Here is a 13,921-nt window from a genome sequence, read left to right as displayed (position 1 = left end):
ATAACTTCCCTTTCTGTGTATTCATATACTAAGAATGTTATTCACAGATTTAATTGTGTGTTCTGACACACTCCTGCTATATAACTCTAGTGTAACCCACAGGAAACTGGAGAAGACCAGGTGACAAACAATTCTCGCTGGTCCCAGGATTTCTCGGCTGGCCTTGTTAAGAATCACAAAGTTATGGCACAGGAGGCTATTTGGCCCATTGTGTCTGCACTAACTATCCGAGTGAGCAATGCACCTAGCACCATTTCACCAGTTACTCCCCTTAACTCTGCACATTCATCTTTTCAAATAACAAGGAGCAGAATCTTTATCCATCAGTGGCAGTGGGAATTCCCTGAAATGGAATATCCATATCCCACTTTCAGAGGAAGAGAAGTCAGTCCACCAAGTGAGATGAAGCAGCCACTGTTCAAATGCTTACAAGTATGTCCCAGTGGAGATCCCAATTGTCTCTTGGGGAGCAACTTTAGACTGTGTGCAAAGTAGATTTATGAAGGTGTTCACAGAAAGCAGAAAAACCATTGAGATAAAAACAGAAAATGCTGGAAATAATCAGCAGGTCAGGCAGCATCTGTCTGGTGAAAACCCCAGAGTTAATGGCCAGACCTTGATGTGGCTGTGGCTGGTGAACACATGCCCGAGACATGAAGTCTGTTATATCACATGAAAAGACTTTGAGAGCGATTCCCTTGCAGCTGGTGTGGTTGGTTCATCTGTAGAAGGAAGGCAGAACATCAATGAATTTAATCATCATCACTATACATGCTTGGTGGCCTGCTGAGACACTGGAGAGATGATGCCATCTGTATTGGAGCTTCAAAGGGTACTCTGGCTGGGAAAGCCCACTTTCAGTTAAGAGGGCCCATGACCTCTCCCATATCTGTAGCACACATATCTGGGACCTACACTCTTACCCCCATCCCAGATGCCTGTTTCATCAAGATTGGAGGAGCAACTGGAAATCCAGCTCCAGAGCATTATTCACGCTCCTGGTCAGGACCAAAACAGTTCATTTACAGGATGTGGGCTGTCTCGTTCAACATTTAGTGCCCATTCTTAGTTCCCATTCAGAAAATGGTGGGTAGCTGAAAAGTTTCCCATTCAGAAGGTGATGGGTAACTGATAAGTCTCCTGTTCAGAAGGTTCTGGTGAACTGATTAGTTTCCCATTCAGAAGATGGTGGTGAGCTGCCTTCTTGAACCTCTGCAGTCCCTGAGGTATAGGTAAACCACAGTGCTGTCAGGGAGCCTATTGAAGGCTAGTGCATCCGACTTGCCCACCAACTTTCCATGGCCACCTGATGCTGATGACATTGCTGGACAGCAGTAAAGTCATTGATCTTAAGCCACAAAGTACCCTCAGCCTCTCCCACAAATCCTGACTGCCTTTAGGGAGCTAAAGCTCATCACAGGGAGAATGAGGAGTTAATGGCTATGAACCATGAGCAAGTGGCGGTCCCAGGGGCTGAGGAGCAGGATGGGTGGACAACTGTTAAGAGGAAGAAGAGGAAGAAGAAGAATAGTCCTGGTCCAAAGACCACCCCAGTGGCCCCCCAAAATTCATCGACAGGGGTACAAAAGGAAAGACAGGAGGGCCAGAATGACTCAGAGGGAAGGAAGGGGGCTGGCAATGTGATAGTGGTGGGGGATGGGAGGGTCAAAGGAATTGACAGGAGGTTCTGTGGACAAAAGCGTGACTCCAGGATGGTGGTCTGCCTCCCTGGAGCAGGGGTACAGGACAGATCGGGGAGGATAGAGGGAATTTTGAAAGGGGAGGGGACCCAGGCAGAAGTAATAATACACGTAGGGGAGAGGGACACAGGAAGGCAGAGTAGGGCAGATGTACGCAGGCAATTTAGGGAGATGGGGTCCAAACCAAAGAGCAGGACCTCCAGGGTGGCATTCTCTGGGTTGCTGCCTAGTAACAGCAGGGCTCGGAATAACAAGATCATGCAGCTGAATGCGTGGTTGAGGGATTGGTGCAAGGTAGAGGGCTTTACTTTTGTAGACCACTGGGAAGTATTTGAGAGAGAAGGGCAACTGTACAGGAGGGATGGGGAGCATTTGAATGGGAGAGGGACAAATGTCTTAGCAGGGAGGTTAGCTGGAGTGTTTAGGCAGGGTTTAAACTAATGCGGGGGGGTGGTGGGGATGAGACTGATAGCTCATTAGACACTGGGGTCGGGAGTGAGTTGGGTGATAGGGTAGGTTTGGGTGAAAGGAAAATTATCAGGGGGAAGGAGGTTCTGAGTGGCCCTGGTGGGTTGGACTGCGTCTGTTTCAATGAGAGGAGTGTGACGGGTAAAACGGATGAGCTTAGGGCCTTGATGTTTGTGAGGGATTTAGATGTGGTGGCAGTGACGGAGACGTGGTTAAAGGAAGGGCAGGATTGGCAGCTGAATGTTCCTGGGTATAAGTGTTTTAGGTGTGACAGAGGAGGGTTGAAGAGAAGTGGAGGGGTGGCATTGTTAGTAAAGGAGAACATCACAGCAGTGCAGAGGGAGGATAATATGGAGGAGTTAGGGATTGAGTCGCTGTGGGTGGAGTTGAGGAATAAAAAGGGAGCGATTATGATGCTAGGGGTGTATTATAGGCCACCCAACAGCCCGAGGTCAGTGGAGGAAGGCATTTGCAGAGGCATTTTAGATAGGTGCAGAAAGAATAGAGTGGTTGTAGTGGGTGACTTTAATCTTCCTGGAGTGAATTGGAGGGGGCCTAGAGCTGGGGGTACGGAGGGAGAGGAGTTTGTAAAATGTGTTTTGGAAGGGTCTCTAGAGCAGTATGTAACTAGCCCGACTAGGGAGGGGGCTATATTGGATTTAGTGTTGGGTAATGAGCCGGGGCAGGTGGTTGAAGTTGAGGTAGGCGAACATATGGCTAACAGTGACCACAAGTCCGTCTAGTTTAGGATAAAAATGGAAAGGGATGAGTGCCGGCCGAAGTGGAGGGTGCTGAACTGGGGAAAGGCGAGCTATAGCCGGATTAGGAGGGAGCTGAAGGACACTGATTGGGAGGGGTTGTTAGCTGGAAAGTCCACGGTTGGTAAGTGGGAGGCTTTTAAGAGCAAACTGATGATGTTGCAGGAAAGGCATGTGCCGGTAAAGAGGAAGGATGGGAAAGGCAGGATTAGAGAGCCGTGGATTACAGGGGGTATCGAAGACTTGGTCAGGAAGAAGAGGGAGGCGTATGTTAGGTCGAAACAACGGGGAACAGAGAGTGCGCTGGAGGAATATAGAGAGAGTAGGAGGGAGCTTAAAAGGGGAGTTAGAAGGGCGAAAAGGGGGCATGAAATGGCTTTGGCTGGTAGGATTAAGGAAAATCCAAAGGCATTTTACTCTTATATTAGGAGCAAGAGAGTAGTTAGAGGGAAAATTGGTCCTCTTAGGGACAAAGGAGGGGAGCTATGCATCGAGTCTGAGGGAATGGGGGAGATCCTGAATGAATACTTTGCGTCGGTATTCACGAAGGAGAGGGGTTTGGTGTCGTGTAATGTCTTGGAGGGAGCTGTAGATCAGTGGCAGGAAATATCCATTACGAGGGAGGAAGTGCTAGGGCTTTTAGGTAGCATAAAAACGGATAAAGCTCTGGGGCCTGATGGTATTTATCCCAGGCTGCTTAGGGAGGTGAAAGATGAAATTGCTGGGCCTCTGGCACAAATCTTTGTCTCTTCTTTGGACACAGGTGAGGTCCCAGAGGACTGGAGGGTAGCTAATGTGGTACCACTGTTTAAAAAGGGTAGTAGGGATAACCCTGGTAATTACAGACCAGTGCGTTTGACATTGGTCGTAGGAAAATTATTGGAAAAAATTCTTAGGGATAGGATGTATAAGCATTTGTAGCGTTGCGATCTGATTAGGGATACGCAACATGGCTTTGTTCAGGGGAGGTCTTGCCTTACGAATCTGGTAGAATTTTTTGAGGAGGTGACAAAAACGGTTGACGATGGACGAGCCGTTGGTGTCATCTATATGGATTTCAGTAAGGCGTTTGACAAAGTCCCTCACGGGAGGCTGGTAGAAAAGGTTAAGGCACATGGGATACAAGGACAGGTAGCTAGGTGGATTGAAAACTGGCTGGGAAATAGGAGACAGAGAGTAGTAGTGGAAAGGTCCTTTTCTGGCTGGAGGTCAGTCACCAGTGGTGTGCCGCAGGGCTCAGTACTGGGACCTCTCCTCTTTGTAGTATATATAAACGACTTGGAAGAGGGCGTATGTGGTGTGATCAGCAAGTTTGCAGATGACACCAAGATGGCAGGATTGGCAGATACTGAGGAAGACTGTCAGGTGACACAGCAGGATGTAGATAGGTTGGTATATTGGGCAGATAGATGGCAGATGGAATCTAATCCTGACAAATGCAAGGTAATGCATTTTGGAAAGAATAATGCAGGGAGGAGTTACATGATAAAAGATAGACCGATTAAGAGTATAGAGATACAGAGGGACCTGGGAGTGCAGGTGCACAAGTCTCTGAACGTGTCAACACAGGTAGAGAAGATTGTGAAGAAAGCTTACGGAATGCTAGCCTTTATAGGAAGAGGTATAGAGTATAAGAGCTGTTGTCTAATGCTTCAGTTGTACGGAACGTTGATTTGGCCGCATTTGGAGTACTGTGTCCAGTTCTGGTCACCTTACTACCGGAAGGACGTGGAGACCCTGGAGAGGGTGCAGAGAAGGTTTACCAGGATGCTGCCTGGCATGGAAGGACTGAGTTACGAGGAAAGGTTGGAAAAACTGGGGCTCTTCTCCTTAGAAAGACGGAGATTAAGGGGGGATCTGATAGAGGTGTATAAAATAATGAAGAGAATAGATAGAGTCAACAGTGGTAGGCTTTTCCCTAGATTGGGGACAACTATTACGAGAGGTCACGATCTAAGGGTGAGAGGGGAGAAGTATAATTTGGATACTAGAGGAAGGTTTTTCACGCAGAGGGTCGTGGGGATATGGAACGTGCCACCAAGTAAGGTGGTGGAGGCAGGAACGTTGGACTTGTTTAAGGTTTACTTAGATAGACACATGAGTGAAACAGGGATGGAGGGTTATAGTAGACGGTATTAAAAAGGGTCAGAGCCTCGGGACGATACTGGAAATGTAGTATTACATGTTAATGTTTTTATCTCTTTTAATCCACAGGTGTCGGTCCACCTTGTTGTCAAACGAGGGGCATGCACACGGTGGGTTGTGCGTGGGCTACTCTTGGAGGTTTTGAGAGTGGCCTAGTACTTCATGTCGTTGTGTGTGCTTAATCCTGGACCAGCAGACGGGCACCACAACAGCTCAGTGACTATCACTGCTAGCTGTGCAGATACATGGATTTGGGCCGGTGTCTGTGGGAGTTTGCGCATTCTCCCTGTGGTTGCGTGGGTTTTCTCCGGGCGCTCCGGTTTCCTCCCACACCCCAAAGATGTGCTCTTAGGCTGATTGGTGTACCAAATTGACCCTACACTATTCTCCCCTGAATCTGGGTACATTAGGGGTACCATTCACATACACACAGGGCAGGGTAGGTGTAGGAAAATGCTTTGTTGAATTGGCGGCACGGGCTCGTTGGGCCAAAGGGCCTGTTTCCTGTGCTGGGTTGTTCTTTGTTCTTTGTCCTTTGTTCATTGGACCCTGTGCCCTACACATACCTGCCCTTGCTCACACAGACATCCAACCAGCAGACCAGTTACAAACTGGGTGGCCATTCGTTGGCTACCCAGCACAATATCACGTTAACAATGTGATCTCAGGTGGGACATTTACATTCACCCGTGCTGATTTCAGGCTTGTCAGGAGGATAAAGGTCAAACCAATGTTTTAGATCTGTGACCTTTCATTAGCATAAGGAAGTTAGAAAGACAATAGTTTTGATCAAATTAAAAGGAAGCAAGAAGAACAGAAGGGCAGCTCTGTGACAGGGTGGTGGGCAGCAGAGATGACATAAGAAAGGTTTTCACAGTGCAAAGGCAAAATGAGTGTTAATTGATTAGGCAAAGAAACCAAAGATATGTCTGGATGGGGTTTGAATGGCTTGAAGAGCAGCTGTCCGAATGCACAGTGAAAGGTTTAATAAAGCAGTAAAATGAACCAGTAAAAAAAACACATACATAAAACAAGATGGAGCCAGAGGTGATAATCTAAAATTGTAAAGGAATTTTCAGTGGGATGAGAAAGATCCATTTGTCACTGTCCACATGGACATTAATGACATAGGGAGGACTAAGAAGAAAGTTCTGCTGAGGCAATAGGAGCAGCTCAGGGACTAAATGAAAAAGCAGAATCACAAATACAATAATCTCTGATTTACCAGCTAACCATGAGCAAAATGAGTGCAGGAAATTTGAGGAAGCGTATTGAAATAGATAGAAAACTGGTTGGCAGAGAGGAAACAAAGGAATTTATGGGTGCTTTTCTTGGCAGGCAATAACTAATGGGGTGCCACAGGGATCAGTGCTGGGACCCCAACTATTCACAATATATATTAATGATTTGGATGAGGGAACAAAATGTAACATCTCAAAGTTTGTAGATGATACCAAGTTGGGTGGGAGGGTGAACTGTGACGAGGATGCAGAGATCCTTCAGAATGATCTGGACAGATTGGGTGAGTGGGGTAATCAATGGCAGATGCAGTATAATTTGGAGAAGTGTGAGGTTATTCACTTTGGAAGCAAAATCAAGAAGGCAGATTACTACCTGAACGGCTGTAAATTGGGAGAGGGGAGTGTGCAGAGGGACCTGGGTGTCCTTGTGCACCAGTCACTGAAGGCGAACATGCAGGTACAGCAGACGGTAAAGAAGGCAAATGGCATGTTGGCTTTATTGCGAGAGGTTCTGAGTACAGGAGCAGGGATGTGTTGTTCCAACTATACAGGGCCTTGGTGAGGCCACACCGAGAGTATTGTGTGCAGTTTTGGTCTCCTTTTCTGAGGAAGGGTGTTCATACTCTTGAGGGACTGCAGCAAAGGTTTACAAGGCTGATTCCAGGGATGGTGGGACTGACGTACGAGGAGAGATTGACTAAGTTAGGATTATTTTCACTGGAGTTCAGACGAATGAGGGGAGACCTCATAGAGAATTACAAAATTCTAACAGGGTAGATGCAGAAAGGATGTTCCTGATGGTGGGGGAGTCCAGAACCAGGGGCCACAGTCTGAGGATTCAGGGTAAACCATTTAAGATGGAGGTGAGGAGACATTTCTTCACCCAAAGAATGGTGAGCCTGTGGAATTCATTACCACAGGAAGTACTTGATGCCAAAACATTGAATGCTTTCAAGAGGCGGCTGGATATAGAACTTGGGGCAAATGCGATCAAAGGTTTTGGTCCTCTTATTTGCAAAAGGATATTTTGGCCTTGGAGGGAGTACTGAGAAGGTTCACCAGGCTGATACCGGACACGAGGGGGTTAGCTTATGAGGAGGGATTAAATAGACTGGGCCTGTACTCGATGGAGTTTAGAAGGCTGAGGGGGAATCTTATACAGACTTATAAGATAATGAAGGGGCGAGATAGGGTAGAGGTAGAGAGATTCTTTCCACTTAGAAAGGAAACCAGAACTAGAGGGCACAGCCTCAAAATAAGGGGAGGGCAGTTTAGAACAGAGTTGAGGAGGAACTTCTTCACTCAAAGAGTGGTGAATCTCTGGAATTCTCTGCCCATTGAAGTGGTGGAGGCTACCTTGTTGAATATATTTAAGTCACAGGTTGATAGATTTCTGGTAGACGAGGCAATTAAGGGTTATGGGGAGAAAGCAGGAAAGTGGAACTGATCCACTTCAGATCAGCCATGATCTTGTTGAACAGTGGAGCAGGCTCAAAGGGCTAGATGGCCTACTCCTGCTCCTATTTCTTATGTCCTTAAGTTATGGGGAAAAAACTCGATTAGGCTATTGAGTTGGATGATCAGCCATGATCTTAATGAATGGCAGAGCAGGCCCGAAGGGCCAAATGGCCTCCTCTTGCTCCTATCTTCTATGTTTCTATTAAATTGGTAAATGGTAAATTAGATCAGAAAGTTGGATGCATGATAAAAGGATTGATGTGGGAGAAATAGGTTTTGATTCATGGGGCATGGCCCCGGTCAAGGTGAATGAGGGAGGTAACCCAGTGTGGCCTTCACCTGAACCATGCTGAGACTGGTGCCCTGGTGAATCATACAGCTAGGGCTGTAGAGAGGGGCTTTATACTAAATAGTATCAGAAGCATAAAGGGACTTGGGAGTCCTTGTTCAAGATTCTCTTGTGGTAAACGTGCAAGGTCATTTGGCAGCTAGGGAGGCAAATGCAATGTTCGCATTCATGTCGAGAATAGCATTCATGGCTAGGATACAAGAGCAGGGATGTACTTTTGAGACTGTATCAGGCTCTGGTCAGAGCCCATTTGGAATATTGTGAGCAGTTTTGGGCCCTGTATCTAAGGAAGAATGTGCTGGCCTTGGAAAGGGTCCAGAGGAGGTTGACAAGAAAGATCCCTGGAATGAAAAACTTGCCGTATGAGGAGCGGTTGAGGACTCTGGGTCTGTACTCGTTGGAGTTTAGAAGGATGAGGTGGGGGATCTTATTGAAACTTACAGGATACTGCAAGGCCTGGATAGCTTGGATGTGGAAAGGATGTATCCAACCGTAGGAAAAACTAGAACTGAAGAGCATTAGCAAATTCCCCTCCAGGATATTAGTACCCCTCTGGTTCAGGTGTAGACCATCCCGTTTGTATTCTGAGACCAACTCCTTCCAAAGTCTGAACCTGCTAAATTCTGAGCTTGCTTTTTCCAGGCGGTGGTTGGCTTTGTCATGGAGGTGTCAACTCTACTTTCCTAATAGTTTCCTATCTAGCAGACACGACATGGACAGGGTGACCTGTATTGTATTTGAAGAGACTATCTCTTATTTTGATTTGTTGACCCAGGACACCTTTTGACCCATATTTCTAGGTCAGTTTGTGGGCCTGGGAATCTGAATGATTGGTAAATGTATTTCTCCTTCTGAGATTCATGAATATCTATTTTATTTTCAATGTTATTGTTCACTAGGTAAGTTCATCGTACTAGGACCTGATTATCCAGTTGTAACTGCTGCAGGTGAAGATGCTGTATTGGAATGTCAGCTTGTACCATATCTATCTGTCAGAAACATGGTGGTGAGATGGATGAAAGTGGGTCTTGCTGAACCAGTACATGTGTACAGAAACGGAGGAGATGATCTTACTGCTCAGCACAATGATTACAGAGGAAGGACTGAACTGTTTAAAGATGAACTGACCCAAGGAAACATTTCTCTTCGAATAAAAAACACAACAGCATTTGATCAAGGGACGTATGGGTGTTTTGTTGATGACAAAACCGGTTCTGAAACGTTTACAGTTGAACTGGAAGTTGTAGGTTAGTAAATCTCTACTCGCATTTTAAGATTTGGAGAAGTTATATCTTTGCCTTATTTAAATCCCCTGTTTAAATTGTAACTAATTTAAAATAGATTTATTCAGCAGTTGGTGTAATATATGATATACTTGATAATTCTAAATACCCATGCTCCCTGTGGTGAAGCTACAATTAACTTCATAAGGCATGCCTCCCAGTCCAGGCAACATCCTTGTAAATCTCCTCTGCACCCTCTCAATAGCTTCTACATCTTTCCTATAGTGAGGCGACCAGAACTGCGCACAATACTCCAAATGAGGCCTGACAAGGGTCTTATAAAGTTGCAGCATTACCTCCCGACTCCTAAACTCAATCCCTCGATTAATGAAGGCCGGTACACCATACGCCTTCTTGACCACCTCCTCCACCTGCGAGGCCGATTTTGACTCTTAAATCGGCCTCGCAGGTGGAGGAGGTGGTCAAGAAGGCGTATGGTGTACCGGCCTTCATTAATCGAGGGATTGAGTTTAGGAGTCGGGAGGTAATGCTGCAACTTTGTAAGACCCTTGTCAGGCCTCATTTGGAGTATTGTGCGCAGTTCTGGTCGCCTCACTATAGGAAAGATGTAGAAGCTATTGAGAGGGTACAGAGGAGATTTACAAGGATGTTGCCTGGACTGGGAGGCATGCCTTATGAAGTTAGGTTGAGGGAGCTGGGACTCTTTTCCCTGGAGAGACGAAGGTTGAGAGGCGACCTGATAGAAGTTTACAAAATGTTGAGAGGAATAGATAGGGTGGACTCTCAGAGGCTATTTCCCCGGGTTGAAATGGTCGCTACGAGAGGACACAGATTTAAGGTGCGGGGAGGGAAGTTCAGAGGTGATGTTAGTGGTAAGTTTTTCACTCAGAGGGTGGTGAGTGAATGGAATCGGCTGCCGTCAATAGTGGTGGAGGCAAACTCGCTGGGGTCTTTTAAAAGACTTCTGGATGAGTATATGGGGTTTAATGAGATTGAGGGTTATAGATAGGTCTGTAGGTTGGTAGGTGTTGATGTGATCGGCGCAACTTGTGGGCCGAAGGGCCTGTTTGTGCTGTAGTGTTCTATGTTCTATGTTCTATGTAACAGGGATGTGAGCGATGGGGCAATAACATTCTCAGGATGATGAAATTTGTCCTGCAGTAAAAGCTGATTATGTCAGTAAATTTCATGAAGAATATGTTATCAACACTGGCTTGTTAAAGAAAATATTCAGAATAACAGAAACTAAAGGATGTTTAAATTGAGGATAAAAGCTCAGTTTACCCAGCATTTTTTATATTTTTATTTAAATTGTTTGTTTACTATGGCTTAATTAAGAACACACTGGTAATAACATTCATTTTCTATTTCTGACTGAATTCTGAACTTTAAATCAATGAAGAATAATACTGGATCTGTCTATTTCAGCCTCACACACATTCCATGATGGAATAGTCACAATCCTCTGGGGTGGACATTTCCAAGGTTCACAACTCTTTGAGTGAAGAAATTTCTCTTCATCTCAATTTAAATGATCGGCCCCTTATCCTGAGACTGTGCCCCCGTGTTTTCGTTGCCCTGACCAGTGTGCAAACAATCTCTCAGCATCCACACTGACCAGCCTCTTCAGAATTCTATATGTTTAAAGGAAATGTCCTCTCATATTTCTAAACTCCAGAGAATAGAGGCACAATTTACGCAGGCTGTCATCATAAGATGCTTACAGAGACCAAAATTACACACAGTATTACAGGTGTAGTCTCAGCAAAGCTCTGTAGAATTAGAGCAGGAGAGTTTTATTCTTTTTTGGAAATCACCTTACAATAAAGGCCAATGTACCTTTTGGCTTTCTAATTACTTGCTCTACCTGCGCGCTAGCTTCCTGTGTTCCTTCTATAAGTGTGACATTCTAAACTCTGGCCCATCTGACTTCAATACCCAGTCTGCAATATCTGCAGCCAGTTTTTTCACTTGAATTCACATTGTGTTGATTAGTATGAGTTGGTACAAACCTGGTCCAAAAGTTTATAAGGGGGCATGTGGATGTGCGGGGGGTTGGCATGTGGATGTGCGGGGGGTTGGCATGTGGATGTGTGGGGGGTTGGCATGTGGATGTGTGGGGGGTTGGCATGGAGAGTATGAGGAGTTATTGGAGGTGATGGAGGGCAGGGATTTGCATGAATGGGCCGATGGGGACTGGGTGGAGAAGGGAGGGGTGTTGGGGTTTCGTTGCCCCCTTAAATGATCTTTGAACTTCAGGATTTATAAAAGAACAGTGTTGCACAGAGTGTTGGGTTTAACCAAGATTTTGATGTTTATTGAAACCAACTGATGTCCCTAACATAGATACTTCTGTGATTAATTTTAAAAGTCACAGTACAAAACCCCAAAATTTAAAACAGCCCAACACAATAAACTACACAAAAAGAAAACACACACCGCCAAAACACTCTGTCCCAAAGCTCCAGTTTCACCCACTGTGATTCCCAACCTTGACCCTCCATCCGACTGCAGCTCCAATATTCTGGGCTCTTCTTTTATAATAATATAACTTACCAAAACGTATTTCCTGATCTTCCAGCGTCCAGTTAGCTGATTCCAGGTAAGGTCCAGTTAGATTTCTTCAGCTCCTGCTGGGTGAAACAATCCAGGGTTTTCAATGGAAGGTACATCCAAATGAATATTATCAGTTCTTATTGTGTGAGCAAGTCTCCTGCTGTCTGAGGTGACCCAGTAACAGCACCTGGCTCCAAGGTTAATGAGGGTTTGAATGATCCAATCCCAGTATTACTGTCTGTGTACACACCAGATTTGCATAATCCCTTGAGCGTATATGGTATTGATCTGTCCTCTGGGCCGTTGTATTGGGGAATCTGACTTCTGGATTACATTAGTCAATGGAAGGTAATGGCGTTTTCTTGGTACCATTGATTCTGACCTATCAGGACACAATGTGTGAATTTTTTGAATCAGTCACTGATTTTACCAGGAATCTGAATTAACCCCTTGCTGTCCAGCCCTGAACGAGCTGCAGTCAGTTCCAATCCTCAGATCAAAGCATTTCTGTAGATTTGAAATGTATATCCCATAAACTTCACAGTTGGAGGGGATTCCTGTTTGCAGGAAGTGAGGGGTGAGAGATAGAGGCTCAATGTTTGACATTACAACTGGAACAAAACCACAGAGTCTTTTAAACGGATCTCCTCAGTGCTCAGCAGCCCCTGTGACTGCCTGCGATTAGCATCCAGAGGTGGCAGCCTGACCTCATCCCCAATCCCCTAATCCCCTCCGGAGTGGAATTTGCACCATTTGGGGCACCGTTTTCCCAAGGTGGTTGTACAGAGTCGGAAGTATTCCATGATTGGGTCCACAAGCAGAATTCCAATCCCTCAGATTTTGTGCTGAAAACCTGGAGCTTGAACCCTCAGCTCTGTAAGAAATTTAGACACCTGGACCCGGATATCTGTGCCCCAATGGAGCTGCTCATTTTCAACTGGGAATTCAGCTGCAGCTGAAATGAGCCTGCACGGCTTCTCCAGGATAAGCCCAGGGTAAACTCAGTGAGTGCAGGAGAGGCAAAGGGGATGGGCAGGCAGTTTGATTTTCAATTTGTGAAGGATGGAGTTAGACCAGGTATTAACCAGTGTAACATTTCCTGGGTAAGGATCCAGATAAGTCCCACATTTCTGATCCAAGTCTCTGACACTCAGCTCAGTGGTGGAGACATCATGTAGCACGAATGAGCTCACTGGAGATTAAACTTCTGGGCAATTACCATGTGTACACAAGCCAGAAATTCCAGAGTCCCAACACGTAACACAGACTCCAGTTTTTGCTGCTTTGGACATTGGAAGATGTGGCTGTACTTTTAATCAGCAATGATCTTCAGCTCAGATTTTTCTGTCTTTAATATCTTTTCCTCTGGTGAATTGAGATTATGGCCAGGGATTTTAATCTGTGGTTGGATCCTGGTAAAATCTGGCAGGATGTGCACTGTGCTATCTGACTGAACCATTGCTAACCCTGGTGAAATTTCTCAAGTGAAGATTATCCAGGATTCCTGCCAGTGTCTGGGAGTTCTCCATGGGGGTGTAGTCATGAGAAATGACAGCTAATGCTGTTAGAGATAGAGGCCCCGGAATCTTCCGAGAGGGGCAGTCACTGACAGCTGAACAAATTTACCTGGCACCAATAAATTTACAAAATGGTCCAACACTGTACAGCCAGTCAGTCATGTCTATATTCCAGTATCATCCAATATCCTTAACAATGTGTTTTAACTCCATTATTGCCAATGCTGGTGAAAAATCAGGCTTTGGCATCTGTTAATGCCACTTTGATTCAAACATTTCCAATTAATACCCCAAGAAGAAAAATCTGCAGGGTGGGCAAGATCTTGATCCTAATTTACAAATAACCTCATTCCTACAGTTTAGAATATAAGGGAGAATATGAGAGAGAGAGGATGACAACAGAACTTTGAAAATCCATTGACATTACCAGAATTATTGCTCTGGGTCTAACATTATCACCTCCCATGTATATTTCTGTGTATTTG

General features: G+C 45.4%; 1 protein-coding gene across 1 annotated transcript in view; it reads left to right on the top strand.

Annotated features, from left to right (window-relative positions):
• LOC145337269 (butyrophilin subfamily 1 member A1-like) overlaps positions 1-13,921 on the top strand; it is an 84,968-nt gene that overhangs the window by 20,074 nt on the left and 50,973 nt on the right. Inside the window, 1 exon segment of the mRNA XM_080182058.1 lies at positions 9,019-9,366. Within this exon segment, the coding sequence (XP_080038184.1) occupies positions 9,019-9,366 (348 nt within the window).

Source organism: Carcharhinus amblyrhynchos, unplaced genomic scaffold (genome assembly GCF_965287045.1).
Source record: "Carcharhinus amblyrhynchos unplaced genomic scaffold, sCarAmb.v2.hapA scaffold_45, whole genome shotgun sequence".
Lineage (NCBI taxonomy): Eukaryota > Metazoa > Chordata > Chondrichthyes > Carcharhiniformes > Carcharhinidae > Carcharhinus > Carcharhinus amblyrhynchos.
Note: the sequence above shows the minus strand (reverse complement) of the source record. Positions and strands in the feature narration are given on the sequence as shown.